Here is a 17180-nt window from a genome sequence, read left to right on the forward strand (position 1 = left end):
GTACTACAGTTTTTGGTGAAGAAAAAGGACATGTAGTTACACATTCATTTTTTTCATTGTGGTCAATAATGATATCAATGACTACTTTCCAGGGTGCTCTTTAAAATATACCATCTCATTGGATCCTCATTCCACATGTGGACAGCAGGCAGGAAAGACATTACTGTCCCTTCCATATAGATGTGAAAATCATGCTCAAAGAAATCAAGAGAATTAATTACTCAGTGTCACACTGCCAGGAAATGGTAAAATCAGGGTTGGAATCCAGGTCTTCTGACTTTAAATCTAGTGCCTCTTTGTACTAGATCCTGCTACAATCTACTTTGATTTCTAATGGGCAGAGCAAATGGATGTACCAGCTCTATTGCATGAGAAAAATAATTTCTAATTATTCTATACTGACAGGAAAAATGTGTATCTAATATAGTTAGTCTACGATATGGTACATTTTGATTTGGTAAGTTTGGGAGTTAAACCACCTCCCTAGACTGCTAGCTCTGCTGCTTATTTGACCTTGGAAAAGTTATGAAGCTTCTTTGAGTATATGCTTTTTAATTTATAAAAAATGGGAATGATAATATATACTTCTAAGTATAAACATAAGCATGAAAAGAAATCATACAATGCCTATCATATTTGCTGGCTCCAAGCCTCCCGGTGGAGAGAGGAGTTTCTGCTTATGAATCCCTTCTTGAGTGTTCCGAATTCAAAGAGAATTGAAGCTGCAGACACAACTGCAAACCTAGTCTCGATGGTTCTACAGTGGGACAAAGCCTGATTTTGAATAACTGATGGAGGTAAATACTAAAACCACCAGGGGCTATATGGATGTGGTCTGCAGGTGAACTGGGCTGGGTTGTATATATGTGTGTCACAGTGTGGTTGCCTTCATTGGCTAAAAAGCATAGCTGGATGATTCACGCTCTCCAGCAAGGAAGAACACAACAGAGGAGAGAAATGCACCTTTGCAATTTTCATTTTTAGATTTTCCTTCAGAGTAAGGCAAAAGGGAAGAAAGGGAACCCCGAATCACTGACAAGAAAACATTAAGTTAAATGGATCAATCTGTGTCTTCTTTCAGGTTGCGTCTCAATATACGGAGGAAAAAAGGAAAACTCAACCCTGAAGAACTAAAAGGCTTTTCCCACTCACTGCTACTCCTCCCTGGTTGATTCACGTACAGACTAACTACTACATAAACCAGTGCTGTTTCTTGCATATTTCTGGCCTCATCCATCATGAGGAGAGAAAGACTAAAGTGTCAGACACTGAATCATCATGTGAGTATTTATAATATTAATTATGCCCATGGAAATTTTCAGCTATTGTCTCTTAGAAGGGTAGGCATTTCTTTACTACTAATGACACGACAGGATTTCTATGAGATGCAAAGTGAATGAGGAAATAAACAGTAAACTGCTTCTTCAGAGATCAAGAGGAAACTTATAAACCTGTTCTCCTGGAAAGCAAAGAAGAGGTATGCAGAATCAAATGCTCCAACCATGCAGCTTAGCTGGAGCTCCAGCACTCTGGTATCACGAGAGTGACTTCATTATTGACAGGGATCTTTCACAAAGATGGGGAGGAGGCCATGATCCTTCCAGGATTTTTCATCTCTTATCTGGTCCTAGATACTTAGAGCCCTGGGGCTTCTACTGTAGTAGCATCTGGGTTACAATCCACACACAGGAATAAGCATAGTCTACTACCTCTGGCTTCAACTAAGCTTGTGTGTTTAATGTTGACCTAGGTTACAATTAGCGAAAGTAAGAATCTTGGAGAGTGAAGTGGACGTCAAAAGAAAAGCAGGATCTGAAAATGGGTAGAACAGAGTCAGCAGAGGAGACATACCAAAGAGTGTAAGGGTCCTTCATAATTAGGAGACGATGAGGCCTGTCCTCCATTTCTAGACCAAACAGCTGTGCCTGCTGATATTAAAATGGGAATTACAATTAGATCTACTGAAACCTAAAAATAAACTTATCAATATTCTAAACAGTCCTTTTACAAATAGCAATGCTGCTTTTCATTTAAACAGTAAGGTAAATGCGTGTAAACTTCCCATACAAGAATTCTGGAGCAAGGAAAATATTTTCAATGTAAAATATGTAGACTTTACAGACTCAAAATTCCCTCAGGCTGCCTCCTAAAAGGGAATGTTTAACTGATTCTGAATTTTAGCAAGAAGGGTTCCTACTCTTTCATTAGAGAGTCAAGGTACTTTTAAGAGTACAAAGGAGGGGTTTTGTTGGACCTTTATGCAAGGCCAGTTTACGTTAAACCAAAATTCCTCTCCCCAATGGAAAACAGCTTTGCTGCTTGTTTTAAAAATCGTCTTTAACAAAAGATAAGCCATCAAAAACTTTTTAAGAAAATAAGATTAGTTAGCAGCTATCCACTAAGCCAGAAATTTAGAAACTCAATATAACAGTAACAACTAAGAAGTTTCTTCTGAAGAAAATAATTTTTTTTTATGATTCACTAAACTTGAAGGTAAAAAAAGATTCCTGTGAGAATACATATTGCATGTCTAACCTACAAAATAAAAACTGCTTTTAAATTTAAAATAATACACATTTAGTGTAGAAAACTCAAAATACATAATTCAAAAAAGGAACAAATAATAGCTATGATCTCACTGAAGTCTCATGCCCCGACACTGTTAGCACTTTTAAAATCCATTCTTCCTGTCTTTTCTGGGCATGCATGTGTATTTTTATGCTAAATAAAAATAGAATATTTTGTTCAATTACTTTTCTTGACAGAATTTGGACAGAGCCGTCGGTGTGAAAATAGCAATCTGTCCCCATATTTGCATCTTCATAAAAGTTCTTTCTTCCTAACATGTGGTCTTCCATGATGCATTACCAGGACCCAAAAAGTGGCATCTCTAGCCTTGTTTCCGTGCCTTCGACCTAGAGCACGCTGCTCAGGTTAAGGGTGCTTGTGGTGTCTTCCTGAGTGACTGTGCATCTTAACTTTCCCCTCCCACCATTAACCTGGGAGTGGACCAGCAGATTCTCATCCAAGCTCTGCTACTACTATTGGTGTAACCTCAGTAGATCACGTACCCTCTTTTTGGACCTCAGTACACTCATCTGTAAAATCAAGGCATTAGACTACATTAGTTGTTCTCAAATTTTATTAGACCACAGAACATTTTTTTTTTTCCAAATTAGAACACAGATGTAATTAGAGCTGTTTTGTTTGAAATGGGGAGCTTGGAGTTCCACCTGCTCAGACTCTCCATCCCTTGTTGTCTCAAAAGGGGACATTGACACTTGAGATCATTTTTCAGGGCCTAAGAATCTGGTCGTGAACCAGGAGAGTACAATACCGAACTTGACTTTCCATTTCCATCCTGGGTAATGATTCATTATCCTCTGGGAATCATCTCGATTTTTTCCCAGTTTCAACGTGGTCTCTCTGGACAGGGACTTCAGGATCTAACCACTCTTCTCTCTGTCCTGTGATCCTCCCATATGATGGAGGCTTGGAAAAGGCTGCTATTAAATCCCACCTAAGCCATGGCCACAGCTTCTCGAAGTTTTGCAGCAATCTGAAACCTCCCCTTCTCTACTAAAGAACCCAGTTTGTGCTGGGCCATGTGAGTGCTGCATGCAAGGAATACCAGAGGGTTCGAGGAGGCAACATTTAGGTAGGTGACTCCAGTATAAATTACTGTAAGATCAGGTTTCAATCAGGTACAGATTTTTTTTTGTTTTTAAAAGCCACCTGTCCTCCTTCATAGAGCAGACAAAATGCAGCAGGCAAATGGAATCATTTATATTGGGAGGGAGATGAATCTCTTAAATGGACCTCTGAAAAGTTAAAGGATTTACTGACATAATTCTTCAACTCATAATTATTCAATTTGAAGCCATAGGTCATGCTGGTCTGTTATGTTGTAGAGTAAAACATCCCCTTTACTCCACACAATTGTTTCACAATTTACTTACAAAATTATAGTTTTCCCCAAATATTCCAATGGCGCGTACTTTAAAGAGGGAATTCAGAAAGCCCAAAATTCCTACAGGAAATGATCCATTTAAATAGTCTATATTTGGTGCCCATATATTCTACATTCATATTCATGACTATATTAACTGAGTTTATTCATCTGAGATGTTTTATTGGAATCTGTTTTTCTGCTGTTGGGTGTCTTCTGCAGAGCTAAGAAAAGATTCAGAAATATGTTTTCCATGTCCCTGTGTATTCTAAAAAGACCATTTAATTTTTAAGAAAAGGTTTGGATGCAAACGACTCTACTGTTATAGGGTAAACTATGTCTCCCACCCCTTTCTATTTGTCTACTTAGGAATGTTATGTTTTGAGGGGAGTGAGTTTTCACCTATTAGTGCAGGAAGTATAAGGGGGAAGTCATTCTTATAAATTGTTATTATGATGAAATGACATTTAAAATACACTACCTGAGAGAGAGGGAGGAGAGCCAACAGGAGTTGAAGGGTTTGATGAAAAGCTGTTGTTAGTGTGATCTGGAGAATAGATCTTAAAACAGTGGGGAGGAAAAAAAAAAAAAACTCTCATTCATTCAGAATAAACAATGAACAATTTCTAAACCACAAAGTTGTCAGTGCAATTCATCCAAAACTCACAAGTTACAAAAAATACATTTAACAGTCAACTATAGTATCAATATTCTGAAATGGAAAACTTAACGATTTTTCAAAAGAAGAATTACTGTTTGGTATGGGATGGTGGGAAAAGAACGCGGTTGGGGTTAGCAGACTTCAATTCTAACCCTTTTCCTATCAATAGTTGGCTGCGTGGCTCAGGGCAAGCCACGGAGATACCCTGAACTTCCCTCTCCTCTTCTACAAAGTCCGAGTGCGGACAGTATCATTTTTGTTTTCCAACTCCTTTAATATGATTAAGGCATTGGACTCCATAGCAAAAGAAGGCCCAGATTAAATAGAAACTTTTACTTAGAGCACAATGTTAATACAGGTTGAATTTTTTTTTATGCTCCCAATAGTAAGGAAAAATCAAATAGAGAGACAAAATCTTAGAGAAACAAATCTCCACCTACATTTGTAAATGACTACGTTTAGCTTTTGAAGAAAATACCAGATATACTCCTTCAGACAAATAAGGTATGCCATTTTTTCACTAGGAAACATGGAAGAAATGTTCGCTTCTAGCTTCCCGGCAGTGGGTGGGCAAAGAGGAGAAGCTGATTGCCCCAGGTGCCAACTATGTGACAATTTTTCATGTAGTTCAGTTATTGTCAATTTTTTCCCCCAAATGCCTTTTCTAAAGTGTTTGAGAACTGTCCCTTGCGAAGTCAGACTTAGTTGGCCAACGAGCACCAGACTACTGTAGAGAAAAATAAGAAATCAAGACAGAAAATCTGTAAACCTAAAGGCCAGGAGAATACCCTCCATCCATAACAGAGTGCAGCTTAGTATCACCGTAAAGACAAGACGAAAGAGACTATCCACACACTGGAAGCTTCAGAGCTTTCTCCTCCAATTTTCCAATGATTGTTATGCAAGAAAGCCAGCGCTTTCCAAAAATCCAAGCTATTTGCCATTCATTTTCTAAAACTCCAAATGTCCACTTCTGATTAAAGTTCACCCTTCTACAATGGTACAGATGGAGTCCAAAGTCAATATTTCCTCACCGAAGCAAGTGCTTTCCCCAGAGCATCTCCAGTCTGGGAGCTGCCTGCTGCCCCGCTTCCTCTGTTTGCTGCAAAAACAAAAGGCAAAATATGAAAACCAGGCAGTGAGACGTCTAACAATTTTCTATTCCTGGTCCATTTACTCACAATTTAATTGCATTTTTAATGCTAATTACAACACATTAATCTTTAATTAGCATTAATTTGTTTGCTGAGGTAGATGTCAAATATATTCATGTTACCTTTTTTTACAGATAAAATATAAACCTGACACCTTGGTTTAAAGATAAAGTGGTTTTAGTTGTTATTACTTTACCCCTTGCTGTTTAGGAGTAGTGAGTGGGGTATGGGAACAAATGGTCACTGCTAAGTATGTAGCAGTTCCAGGTTTCTGGGGTCCTCAAAGTTCAGCTTTTCTTTATATTTTTTTATAGTAAATTGAAATATCTTCACAAATAATTTACACCTGTTTTCAAATAAATAAAAATTGGATACAGAGCAAAACAGGGTGTTCCTCCCAGAGATCCACAGTCAATGAAACGAAACCAAAAAAATCTACAACAGGTCTGGCTATTAGAACTGGGAGAGAAAATATTTTTTAACTAAATTTTTTATTTTTAATTATTATGAGTACATAATAGTTGCATATATTTATAAGGTATATGTGATGTTTTGATACAGGTGTACAATGCATTAATACTCAAATCAGGGAAATTGGGGTATCAATAACCTCACTTATCATTTCTTTGTGTTAGGAATATTCCGATTCCATTCTTTGAGTTATTTGAAAGCATACCCTAACTTACTGTTGATTACGGTCACTTTGTTGTGCTATCAAATACTGTTCCTTTTATATTAACTATGTAAATATATTTTTGTACCCATTAATCATTCCTACTTTATCCACCCACCCTCCTCCAGCTACCCTTCCCAGCCTCTGGGGTAACCATCATTCAGAAAATATCTTTAATGTTTTAAATAACATATATTCTCCACATAGTTCAATCTGTGATCACACTAAAAGAATTTGAACGGTTATGCTACTAAAAGTCAATATGGTCTCAAATTGCAGAGATAAAATAAGTCTATATATTCATGAAGTTTATCTCTACCATCTTGAACACTGGTATTTTTATCTACAAAGTAGATGAACAAAGAGTACTGTTAATAAAAGACATATATTCCAGTATATAATTCAAAGCCAGCTCCATAAAACACATATCTTTTGAAGGTATCTTGCCTTTGTAAATAAGTGGTAAAATGGGATAGCTGGTGTTCTTCTGAGATCTTTAGAACTAATAGAATGCTTAGAATTTTGAATATGTTGCATTTATTAAGGCCTCAACATTAGCAAGTAGACACAGTATTTAAATAAAACCTATTGAAGTTCCAGGGGAAGATGTTTTCCACTATTTTGTGAAATAAAAAAGGAAATCTTAAATGAACTAATGAATCCAAGCAAAACTTTATTGTACACACATAATTTTAAGAATTTTCCTGTCCTTGGACTAAGAGAACCATATTTCTAGTAAATGTGTTATCATCACTTTCCAGACCTGTAAAATGCAGTGTTAGATAGAGTCAGATCTCCAGTGGTCAAATTCTCTGTTTCTCCAGGTCATAATTTTATTTTCCTGATCTCTGCTTAGCATAGTTAGATTATGCTTGTTATTTTCACATACTTACATAGATATGTCAGCTAGATAATCTTTTGATATATGTTTTATTTGGTTCAGAAAACCCATACCCATATTTATTTGTTACTTAAATACTGAAAGAAAACTGGTATGTGTGACAAAACAAACTTCTTTTTCACATCAGAAACTTACGATATTAAAAATACATGGGTTACTAATACTCTGGATTCTATGTACTGTATAAACAAAATTTTTTGAAGTGACTGTCCGACATCATACAATTGGGTTAGTGGAAGCAACTTAGATATCAAGAGTACTAAAAGTATTTAATATAAGACAAAAGATAAAAAATTGGCTGGGCGCGGTGGCTCATGCCTGTAATCCTAGCACTCTGGGAGGCCGAGGCGGGCAGATTGTTTGAGCTCAGGAGTTCGAGACCAGCCTGAGCAAGAGCGAGACCCCGTCTCTACCAAAAATAGAAAGAAATTAACTGGACAGCTAAAAATATATAGAAAAAATTAGCCAGTCATGGTGGCGCATGCCTGTAGTCCCAGCTACTCGGGAGGCTGAGGCAGAAGGATTGCTTGAGCCCAGGAGTTTGAGGTTGCTGTGAGCTAGGCTGACACCACGGCACTCACTCCAGCCCGGGCAAAAGAGTGAGACTCTGTCTCAAAAAAAAAGATAAAAAATTATACCTAGCATAAAAATGAGAAGAATTTCTGTATTAAGGAGTTCTTTAAAAACTAAAAACAACTTTTTAAAGAGAAAATAACAGAGATGAGAAAATGCAGACAGCACTAACATTTTTGCATGGTAATTATGCATTACCATGGTATCTGGGAGCACTTATCTGTTTTTTCCCTAGAAGCCATATTTCTTTTCATTCTTATATATCTAAAAATTAAATTTATCAGTCAAAATAATTTGTGATATCTGCTTGATTTGAATGTAGGTTTTCATAAAATAAAAATTGAGAGCCATACTGGGGAAAAAAAAAATCACATTATCTAACTAAGAATCTCAACCAAAAAAGAACAAGACATTGTTTCAATTACAGATAAAATTTGCTACAGTAATATCTTTCAAACGATTAATTCTTCCTCTGAGCAACTTTTAAAATGAAGATAATAAATTGGAAAAATATTTTCATGAAATAAATTATTGAAAATCAATAAGAATATTTTAGGAACACTTGAAAACTAATTGCATATAGCATAAATCATATTTTAGAGAAGAGACAAAATAAGATCATTCTAATTTCTTTAGTACTATACCTTTCTAACTTTCTATCAGTTTCTGTTTTATACAGGGAGATAAGACGACTCAGGAAATAAATCAACTCCTTACCTCATCTTGTCATGAAAATATTTCAAGAAACTACAAAGGCTACTCACAAAACCACTGATAAGAACAGACTATTTTTTAACATGAAGCCATTTACCTTGCAACAGCTGGGGAGCCTAACCCAAGGGCTTAAATTTCAAAGGGGTTTATTGGGGCTGGTTCGCCCTTTCACTTGGAATGCCTTTTGTTCTGTTCCAGGAAACGCTGGGGAAGACACATTTTCAAGATTCCCTCAACATGTTAAGCTACATGGGTTCTTCTCTTAAAGATTTCTCTGTTCATTTCTGTGTGACTGATATATCAAGGGGCACAATCAGAAAGGAAATATATTTTTAATGTTTAAATGGCATTTTTGTTTTGCATTGAGAAGTGGGTCCTGTTTAGCAAAACACATCAAATCTACCTTTTCAGCTTTCACGTAACAGGACTTGATCACCATCGGAGGCCCAAGTTTTCGTCAACTCATATTATTAGAAATGATCAAAATGTCCATGGAACAGAAATAAAGATGAAAACTACGACCTTTGCTTGATAAAGACTGTACTGATTTCTTATGTTATTTTGGCTCTAATCATTTTCTCTTGCTCACGAGAAAAAAATAATCCGTCTGTAAGTTGAGTTGTAACATAAATATGAATGGAAGATGAGCAATTATTAAGAGGAACTGCAATTTTGTAGGAGTCACTGTCTGCCCCTCCAAGTATTGTTCAGAGGGCTTGAACACAGGTGTTGTTGCTGGCTAGAAGACGAAGCAGAAAAAGAGCTTTATCTCTCTCTCTGTCTCTCTCTCTCTCTGTTTTTTTGTTTTTTTAAATAAAGCAAAGGTCAGAGGAGAATATCTTGGGCTACACATTGGACCACCTTCTGTCTTAGTCTCAGCTTTGGGGACATGGCCATTCCCATTAGAACACACCCTTAACACTGGGACGAATGGTGCCTGGGGTCAACTACTGAAAATCGGAATCTGGAAAACGTGTTCCCTCTTTACCACACACCCGTAACCCAAGGCTGAGAACATACCAGGAAGGCATCAGAGGAGTCATTGCCTGGGAGAAGCACATTGTGCTTTAAAAGCAGGTTCTTCTGAGCTGTGTCTGAGTGCCCCTCATGTTATTAAACGATCAGAAGCAGCATAGCAATGCCGTGAGTTTGTTTATAAAGATGACAAAAAAGGGAACACTTCCAGCACTCGTATTACAACCATCTTAGAATGAAAACTCCAATATATGCTACTACGCACTAATTTTTACCAGGAGTAATTCCTACGCAATTGGGGGAGGCGGGGGGAGTCAGGCTTCCTGACCATGTGCAGGAAATGGATGAGAAGACTTAAATCAAACTAGTTTACTGCTCTCCATTGGTGGTCTTTGTAACTAAGATGCCCTGACCCTGCTGGATAAAATTCATATTGTTCTTACGCTCCCTGCCTGCTCATCACCCAACTGCATTTGAAGGCTCCAGATTCTTGTGAAATACAAAGTGAATATTATGTGACTACTCTAATAATAAAATTACTGTGAAACCAAGTCCTCAAGGGGAAAAGGACATAATGTTTCTACTAGAAAAGCCACATACTAAAATGCATCATGTCATACAAACATGTCATTAGAAGTGAAAGTTGTAAACCAGATTAATTCATGAACCAGATAGATATTCCAGGGTAATCTTTAGCATATGGTGTATTAAATCAATCTTGCTAGTCTGTTCCTTCAACACTGCTTGGTTTGAGGTTTAAAAACATGGGAAATACCATGTATTAGTAAGCAGGCCAGTTAAAGACTAATAAAACAATAATAGTTATTACAGCCATTATGCTAGTTATATGCCCAATTCCCTCTGAGGGAAAGGGAGGAGGTGTAGCCTCAAACCACAGGAGGTCACATCCTGTGAATGTATATGGATGGCACCTCCCAGTGGAGAGGCTGAGGCACTGTCATCCTTGAGTAGTCTCAGTGGACTGTGCTATATTAGGGGGTCCTCTTATTTCTTCTGACCAGGAAGACTATTGGACACCATTGCAAGTAGGAAGGAAATATGGGACAGCAAAATGTATGTGGCTACCATCTTACAGTCATTTCCATTCTTGATAGCTGGTATCCAATAACTTACGTGACACTTCCTCCTCCGTATGCATGCTCAGATGCAGAGGCACTGAACTGTACTGCTTTTGAGATATACCCAGCAGTAATGAAAGAGTTTTAGAAGTCCATTAGAAGAGCACTGATGATGCTAACTCCCAAAGTCCCCAACAGCTTCTCTCCTTCACTGGGTGCTCCACCAGCTGAACAACTGTGAGTCCATGCTGTGTCCCACACACTACATCCATGTACTTCTAGGGTGCTTAAGAGACTCTCCCAATCCAGAAATGTCTAATGTAATCCCCAGAGTTTGTTGGCAAGGCTTAAGAGGGAAGTTGTGGACTAGACATCATGAATAAAATATTTACTCTACAATTCTCCTGAAAATCCATGGATGAATGTATTATTTTTTTTAAAAAATTCCTCATTAATGTAATCTAAGTAAAATTCATCCTTCCTAAGGGCCTCTCAAAAAGGGCCTTTTTACAGGGCAAAAGAAAACAAAACAAGAAATGGTAACTCCCCTAAGCCAAACTAACAAACCTCACTGAGCATCTTCCATCTTTGAGATACAGAGGACAGAGCAAGAAGGGGAGTGTGTTCACAGAGAGGTTACCTTCTGAGAGCACTAGAGCTTATGTCTCAACCCACACAGGCAGTGTTTTAGTTCAGGACAACTGTTGACCACCAGGAAGACATTATAATATGATCCTGAGACACAGGCATAGGTCTTCTGAATTGCAAAAACGAGCTTCCTAAGATATCAACGCCATGTATGAAAAGACTGCACTGCCTTGCAACTTTTCACCAACGAAACTTGGAAAATGTGATGTCCATGTGTTAGTGCTTGAATCCCATTCTTACGGCATTAGTATTGCTTACAGTCATTTTCTACAGAATCGTATGTAATCTCAAACATGTGTCAGGCTATGTGTTCCCTATTTACCAATTATTTAATTAGCTCTGTTTGTTCTTTGAGATACAGGCAACGTAATATTTCTTTATTTCCTGCATTTCAGAATGAGTGAGTATATGCCAAATATTTTCAAAAGTCTACAGATGTATCCTATTAATCCATACTGTTTGTTAGGGAAGTATCAGTAACATCAGAAGAGAAAGCTTCTCTTCTTGTTAAACAGACACGCCGCCTTTGCTGACTTCTACCACACTCGGGAAAACCAAACCGAAGCCTAAGAGAATTAAAGTGCGAAGAAGCATGAGCCACTTGGACGTCATGCAATACTAAGGCTTATTATTACCATGCTTAAATTTTCCTCTGCATTTTCACTTAAGCGACTGAAGGACATAGTGTTTTAAAGGACAGCATTCTAGAATGTTCTCCCTTAAAGTAGTATCTGTGTTTTATGCAAATTAATAAAGGTCTGCTCCCCCCAAAAGCTGAATTATCATGTCTACTTACTTCCTGAAAGATTATGAAGCTTTTTCACATTCTGCTAGTGGATTTTGACAAGTACGCTCATTATCGTGAAATAAATAACTGATGTAATAAATTTCTTAAAAAGCTTTTTTCTGGGTTCCAAAAACCTTATAATTTTCTATTTTTAAAGTATAGCTTCTTTATTTTTGTTTAGACCCTTCCACAGGGCCCTGCGGTCCATAAAAAGTTAGTCCATCCTTAGCGGGTGGCTGAGCCCTTAGCATGCTCCAGTCTGCCCAGAACAAATGAGTAGATTTCTCCTGTTCATCCGCAACAAAACCTGCTTAAACCAAGCAAACCTCGTTCCCACTGGGACCCGTGGCTATGCTGCCCACGGCTCATGAATTATGATCACCCCATATCCTGATACCTCCTTCTTTCCAAGTCACAGTGCCTCTCTCCCAGGAAGACTGTTTAGCAAATCAATCGACAAGACTTTTTTTTCAAACAGTGCCTAAGTATGTTTTCCTCAACTCAAAATTTTGCTCCACCTTCATACCTTTCTAAAAAAAGAAAATTACTCAAACCACAAGTAGACAGGAAATCTGCCATGTAAGAGGATGAATGACCGGTCATCCTTCTTTCTAACCAGACCTCATGACAGCAGAAAGGGGCTTTCCATTTGCCAAACCACACTGAAGTGAAATATGCTTTTCTCACTCTTTCAGTTCTGCACTGCTTTCTTTCTTCTTGTTTTTCAAATCGGCCAAAACTGCATTGATAGCGAACCAAACTTCCCCATGTGACCTCTGTCCATAGCTCTCCAAGGTCAAACTGATGCAACACATTTGTAGAAGCTTGGTTCGCAAAAGTTACAAAAATGGAAACTCTTTCCTCAATTTGTTTCTTAGTGAGACATGACAGCAGAGGGGCTGTGAGATGGCTCATCTCAAGTGTGAAATACATTATTGAATAAGCAGGGAGGGTACTATCAAGGCAGAAATTACATCTGCAACACTTCAAAACACATCTCTTCTCCTTCATCAAAAATGTTCCCACATAAGTGATTCACACCACTTCCCGAAGTTCTACAGGCTCTCTAAGGAGAAAAAAACCACTGCAGAGAGCTAAGAGGAATCAACAGTAGCATTATTCTGACACATGATCTTCGCTCAAAGACACCCTGAGTGTTCTCCCCACTGGTCCTCTGGGAGAGATGTTTGGGCCAACCAAAGATGAGTTTGAACTAGAACCAGAAGAAATGGTGTCCAGTGAAGTCTGAGGCTGGAATGAAGGCCTGGTGCATTACTCCATGTTGCTCATCTGAATGCCAAGGTTGCCAAGGGGGATTCAAAAGGGGGTAGCTGCCTCCCCACCTACCTCGACTCTTTCCTCCAGGGGCAGCTGTACATCCTGCCTAGCCCTTCCCTCAAGGGGAGAGTGCTGGCGGGACAACCATCTGTCCTAGGGAGAGTAGCACAATGGACATCACGGAAAATGAGAGGATGATGGCTCAGTTCATGGCAGCAGCACTATTCTTAGGCCTTAACTCACTAGTAAATTTCCTTAGGAAAAAAGCAGCAAACAACTTCTGGTCCATCATGCCCAGGCATCTCCCCTCTCCTAAGCGAGCAAATACTTCTTCCGCTCTGAGGGGCTCCACGGTGCCACATTCTCTAGAAGGTCAAACTTCTCTAGTTGTTAATAGTCACCTAAGAATGTCACATAAACTAGTCTGCGGAAGACAGGGGCACGTCATAGTTAAGAGCTCAGGACAATAATGGAATTTGACAAGTGGTCAATAACTACCATCATGCATTATTATACCCCCACCTTGCTAGTCTTCGATGGCTCATCTTAGGAAAAGTTCACTTTGTTCACTGTCTTTGAGTGTGGGGAGCAAGGTAGTTTTGGTCTATTTAAACTTTTGTTTAACCCAATGATGCCCAATGAACAAAGCAGCCAAATTTCAGTTTCTTGGGATCAAAAAAATGATGATGGGGAAGCCAGTGATTATTTCTGTCTCACTCATTTGTTTGTTCCTTCAGTTATGTGATGATTATTTATTGCCAACTGCTGTCCAGTTTTGAGGGGGAAAAGAGGTCCTTCATTATTAAAGCCTGGCATCGACTGTTGGCATCAGAATCGGCATTTCCGTGACTCACCCATTATACTGTCTGTCCCGTTGGCAGGAGGCGTACAGGAAGAGGTGCTGTAATGGTTTGTACCACTACGATGGAAAGTGGACATCGGAGGAAGACTGGAATTGATGTCTGCTGAGGAGTGTGATGGATAGCTCTAGAGCAAGAAGCAGAAAAAGGGGGCCATATTCAATCATAAGGTATTTAGTGAGTTAGTTTTCAAATACTTCTTTCAGAATACTCCATTTCGCAATGGACACGGCTCTTAGAATTACAAAATAGCCAAGAATACACCTTGCTTAGATCTGACAGCTTTCATTTTTCAAATAATAAAATACGTAGATACACGCTTGGTTTGAGTTTGCATCAAATGTGGGGGAGTATAATGACAACATAGGAGACCAAAATGGTCACAATCTCTAAAGCTACGAATTACTACTTAAAATCCTTTTGGAGACTTTAGCAACATAAAAGACCATTCCTACTGTTAGATTTTTTTGTATAGCCTATTGATCAAGTGGAAAAGATTCTACTATATAATGAATAAAACCTTATGAATCACAGGGTTTACATTACACTTCATCCTGACCTCCAGGACACTAAATGGCCAAGAGTAACCAGTCTCAAACCTTCTTCCTGCCAAACTGGATTATCTTTCTGAACCCCACAAACAAGAACAAAATGATAAATAAAAAATTTAAAAAGCACTAATGATTAAATATCTCCCTAACACATCAAAGCTATGTAAAGCCTTAAATTAACGATTAGACTGAATTAAACTGGAACCATGATGAACTGAGAAGGACTTATTTTGATTTAAGTTCTTTCCTTACATGTTCTCTCCATTAGCAGTCCACCGTATAGCTGACTATGAAATTATTTGGTTGAAGACTTACCTTTGAGCTCCATTATTATATCAGTTGTCCAAATAACCTACATTCCTTGGGGCATATCCCAGTGCTTATAAGGTGGAAAATTAGTTATGTACTCATCTCCTTGGGAATAAGCAGGTCACTAACAGGGACACAGTCATTTGCAAAGACATACTGCACTATTTTGCTTTATAAGATAAAAAGGAGCTTCGAAAGTTGTTCTCACAGGCATTTGAATGTGTTACAGTTATGTAAAAGAAAAATATTAAACTAAAATATACTTTTCCTTCATATGTAATATATTACTGGACTATAGATCTTTATTATATCATTACTAGAGATACGGTTAAAATTGTTTAATTTAAAATTAAAGATTGACTATGATGCTGACAGTAACGGGCACTTAAACCCCAAACATTTGCTCACAAGGAGTGAAACCTCAGTCTCTTTGGTGTTGTCCTATTCATTTTCTGAGACCCATATTGAGTTCTACCACTTCCTTGAAGATTCCCTTACCACTTACAACTCTTCCACGATCTTTTCTCTCTGCGTCCTGATGCACTTACATTTTGCACTGTGCCACTTAACACTTACTATATGTTGCCTTTCATTTTTTGCTCATTCAAGTACATTTCTACCTATGTTGTAAACTCTTTAAAGGGGGAGAATAGAGTTCATAGCTCTGCATCCCACAGCTTGTGGCTGAATCCTAAACATATAATTACACTATATGCTCAATGAACAACTAGTTATCAGTTAGAGTTTAATTAAATAGTGGACTGAACTATGACTTACTTGAGAGACACCTAAATAGTCCAGGAAATGAATCTATACCTCAGAGCTAAGTCTGTCAATGGCAGATGGGTGTCTTGCAACTTAATACCTCTGATGCCAAAAACAGACCAACTTAAAAATATTCCAGTGAAAAAGCTGAGATGATACCCTTAAACCTTGCCAAGGTTCTGAGAATGCCTTTCAATTTTTTTAATTTCATGAACCTCTTTCCTTGACCAAAAAATTCCTTACACCACCTGTTAAACTCATGTCTACTTGCCACTTAAAGAATACCCCAAGTAGTCCATGAAATTTTCTCTGGAGAATAATGGGGTGGGCCCATTCCATGGCAAAACCAATCTGAAAGACTGGATAAGTCATGGAACACCACACTTAGGACAGCAGGGACAGAGCTATTTCTCCCTAAAGCCAAACACTATAATAAAGTGGAGAAATAGAAACAGAATGTGGAAAAAGAAAAATAAGGGAAAAAAAAGACATAGTTTGACTTCATTTTTACACAGTCCTATTCCATGCTTGGTTTCTGAAGAACAGACAAACTACATATCAGTCCAAAGTATGCAGAAAAAAAGAAAAAGAATTGTAAAAAATATCTAAATAACTATAATCATCAGAAGATGAGAGAGAAACGACAATCGCATCAATGAGAATTTTTGGACTCTCTTAACTTTATGCAAAATGGACAGTAATTCAGGATTTGACAAAGGGTTAATACTGAGTTCACAGAATAAAAAGAAAAATTAATCCCCATAGATGTGGTGGGGAAACCAGTGCAATCCATGTAAATCAGTTATTTTTAGAGACTCAGAGAAAATTAGATGCTGAAAGAAATTAATGAGATTTATAACTAGATTATTTTACAATAAACAGTTTCTTGAAAACTACTGTCACTCAGAGACATAATAAATACACCACAGAGAATATTAGTGTTATGGGAATAATGTCTCTTTTAGAGGATTTAGGGATCAACTGTAAGAGGTCATCTTAGTCTCTCACTCCAGTTATTAGTGTCTGTCCTGCTTGATACAAAAGGGACAAGGGTGACAAGAGTGTGACAAAGTGGTATGGCTTTACATGCCCAGTACTTGCTTATTTTTACTTATGATACCCAGTGTTAGTGTATTTAAGGTCTATTTACAAAGTAAATGTTGGAAATGTTGCTATAGCTGTTGTTTTTATTTGACCTATGGGTTGGTAATTTAAAGATTAGAAAAATACATTAATTGGTAGCACATACTACCAACATAAGAATAAAATAATGCTTTGGGCTGAGGCAGAATTTCACAACCTC

The 17180-nt window shown here is 37.9% G+C and overlaps 1 protein-coding gene across 9 annotated transcripts in view; it reads right to left on the reverse strand.

The window, feature by feature from the left end:
- TCF4 (transcription factor 4) overlaps positions 1 to 17180 on the reverse strand; it is a 392852-nt gene that overhangs the window by 31197 nt on the left and 344475 nt on the right. For 8 of the 9 annotated variants that reach the window (XM_012651753.1, XM_012651754.1, XM_012651756.1 and 5 more), the window contains 4 exons: positions 14247 to 14379; positions 5645 to 5712; positions 4431 to 4509; positions 1852 to 1928 (listed from right to left, as the gene is read on the reverse strand). In XM_012651753.1, coding sequence (XP_012507207.1) covers positions 1852 to 1928; positions 4431 to 4509; positions 5645 to 5712; positions 14247 to 14379 — 357 coding nt within the window. The remainder of the gene's footprint in view (positions 1 to 1851; positions 1929 to 4430; positions 4510 to 5644; positions 5713 to 14246; positions 14380 to 17180) is intronic. The other variant, XM_012651755.1, reaches the window with a different exon arrangement.

This window comes from Propithecus coquereli, unplaced genomic scaffold (assembly GCF_000956105.1).
Source record: "Propithecus coquereli isolate 6110/MARCELLA unplaced genomic scaffold, Pcoq_1.0 Scaffold37, whole genome shotgun sequence".
In the NCBI taxonomy this organism is placed as follows: domain Eukaryota; kingdom Metazoa; phylum Chordata; class Mammalia; order Primates; family Indriidae; genus Propithecus; species Propithecus coquereli.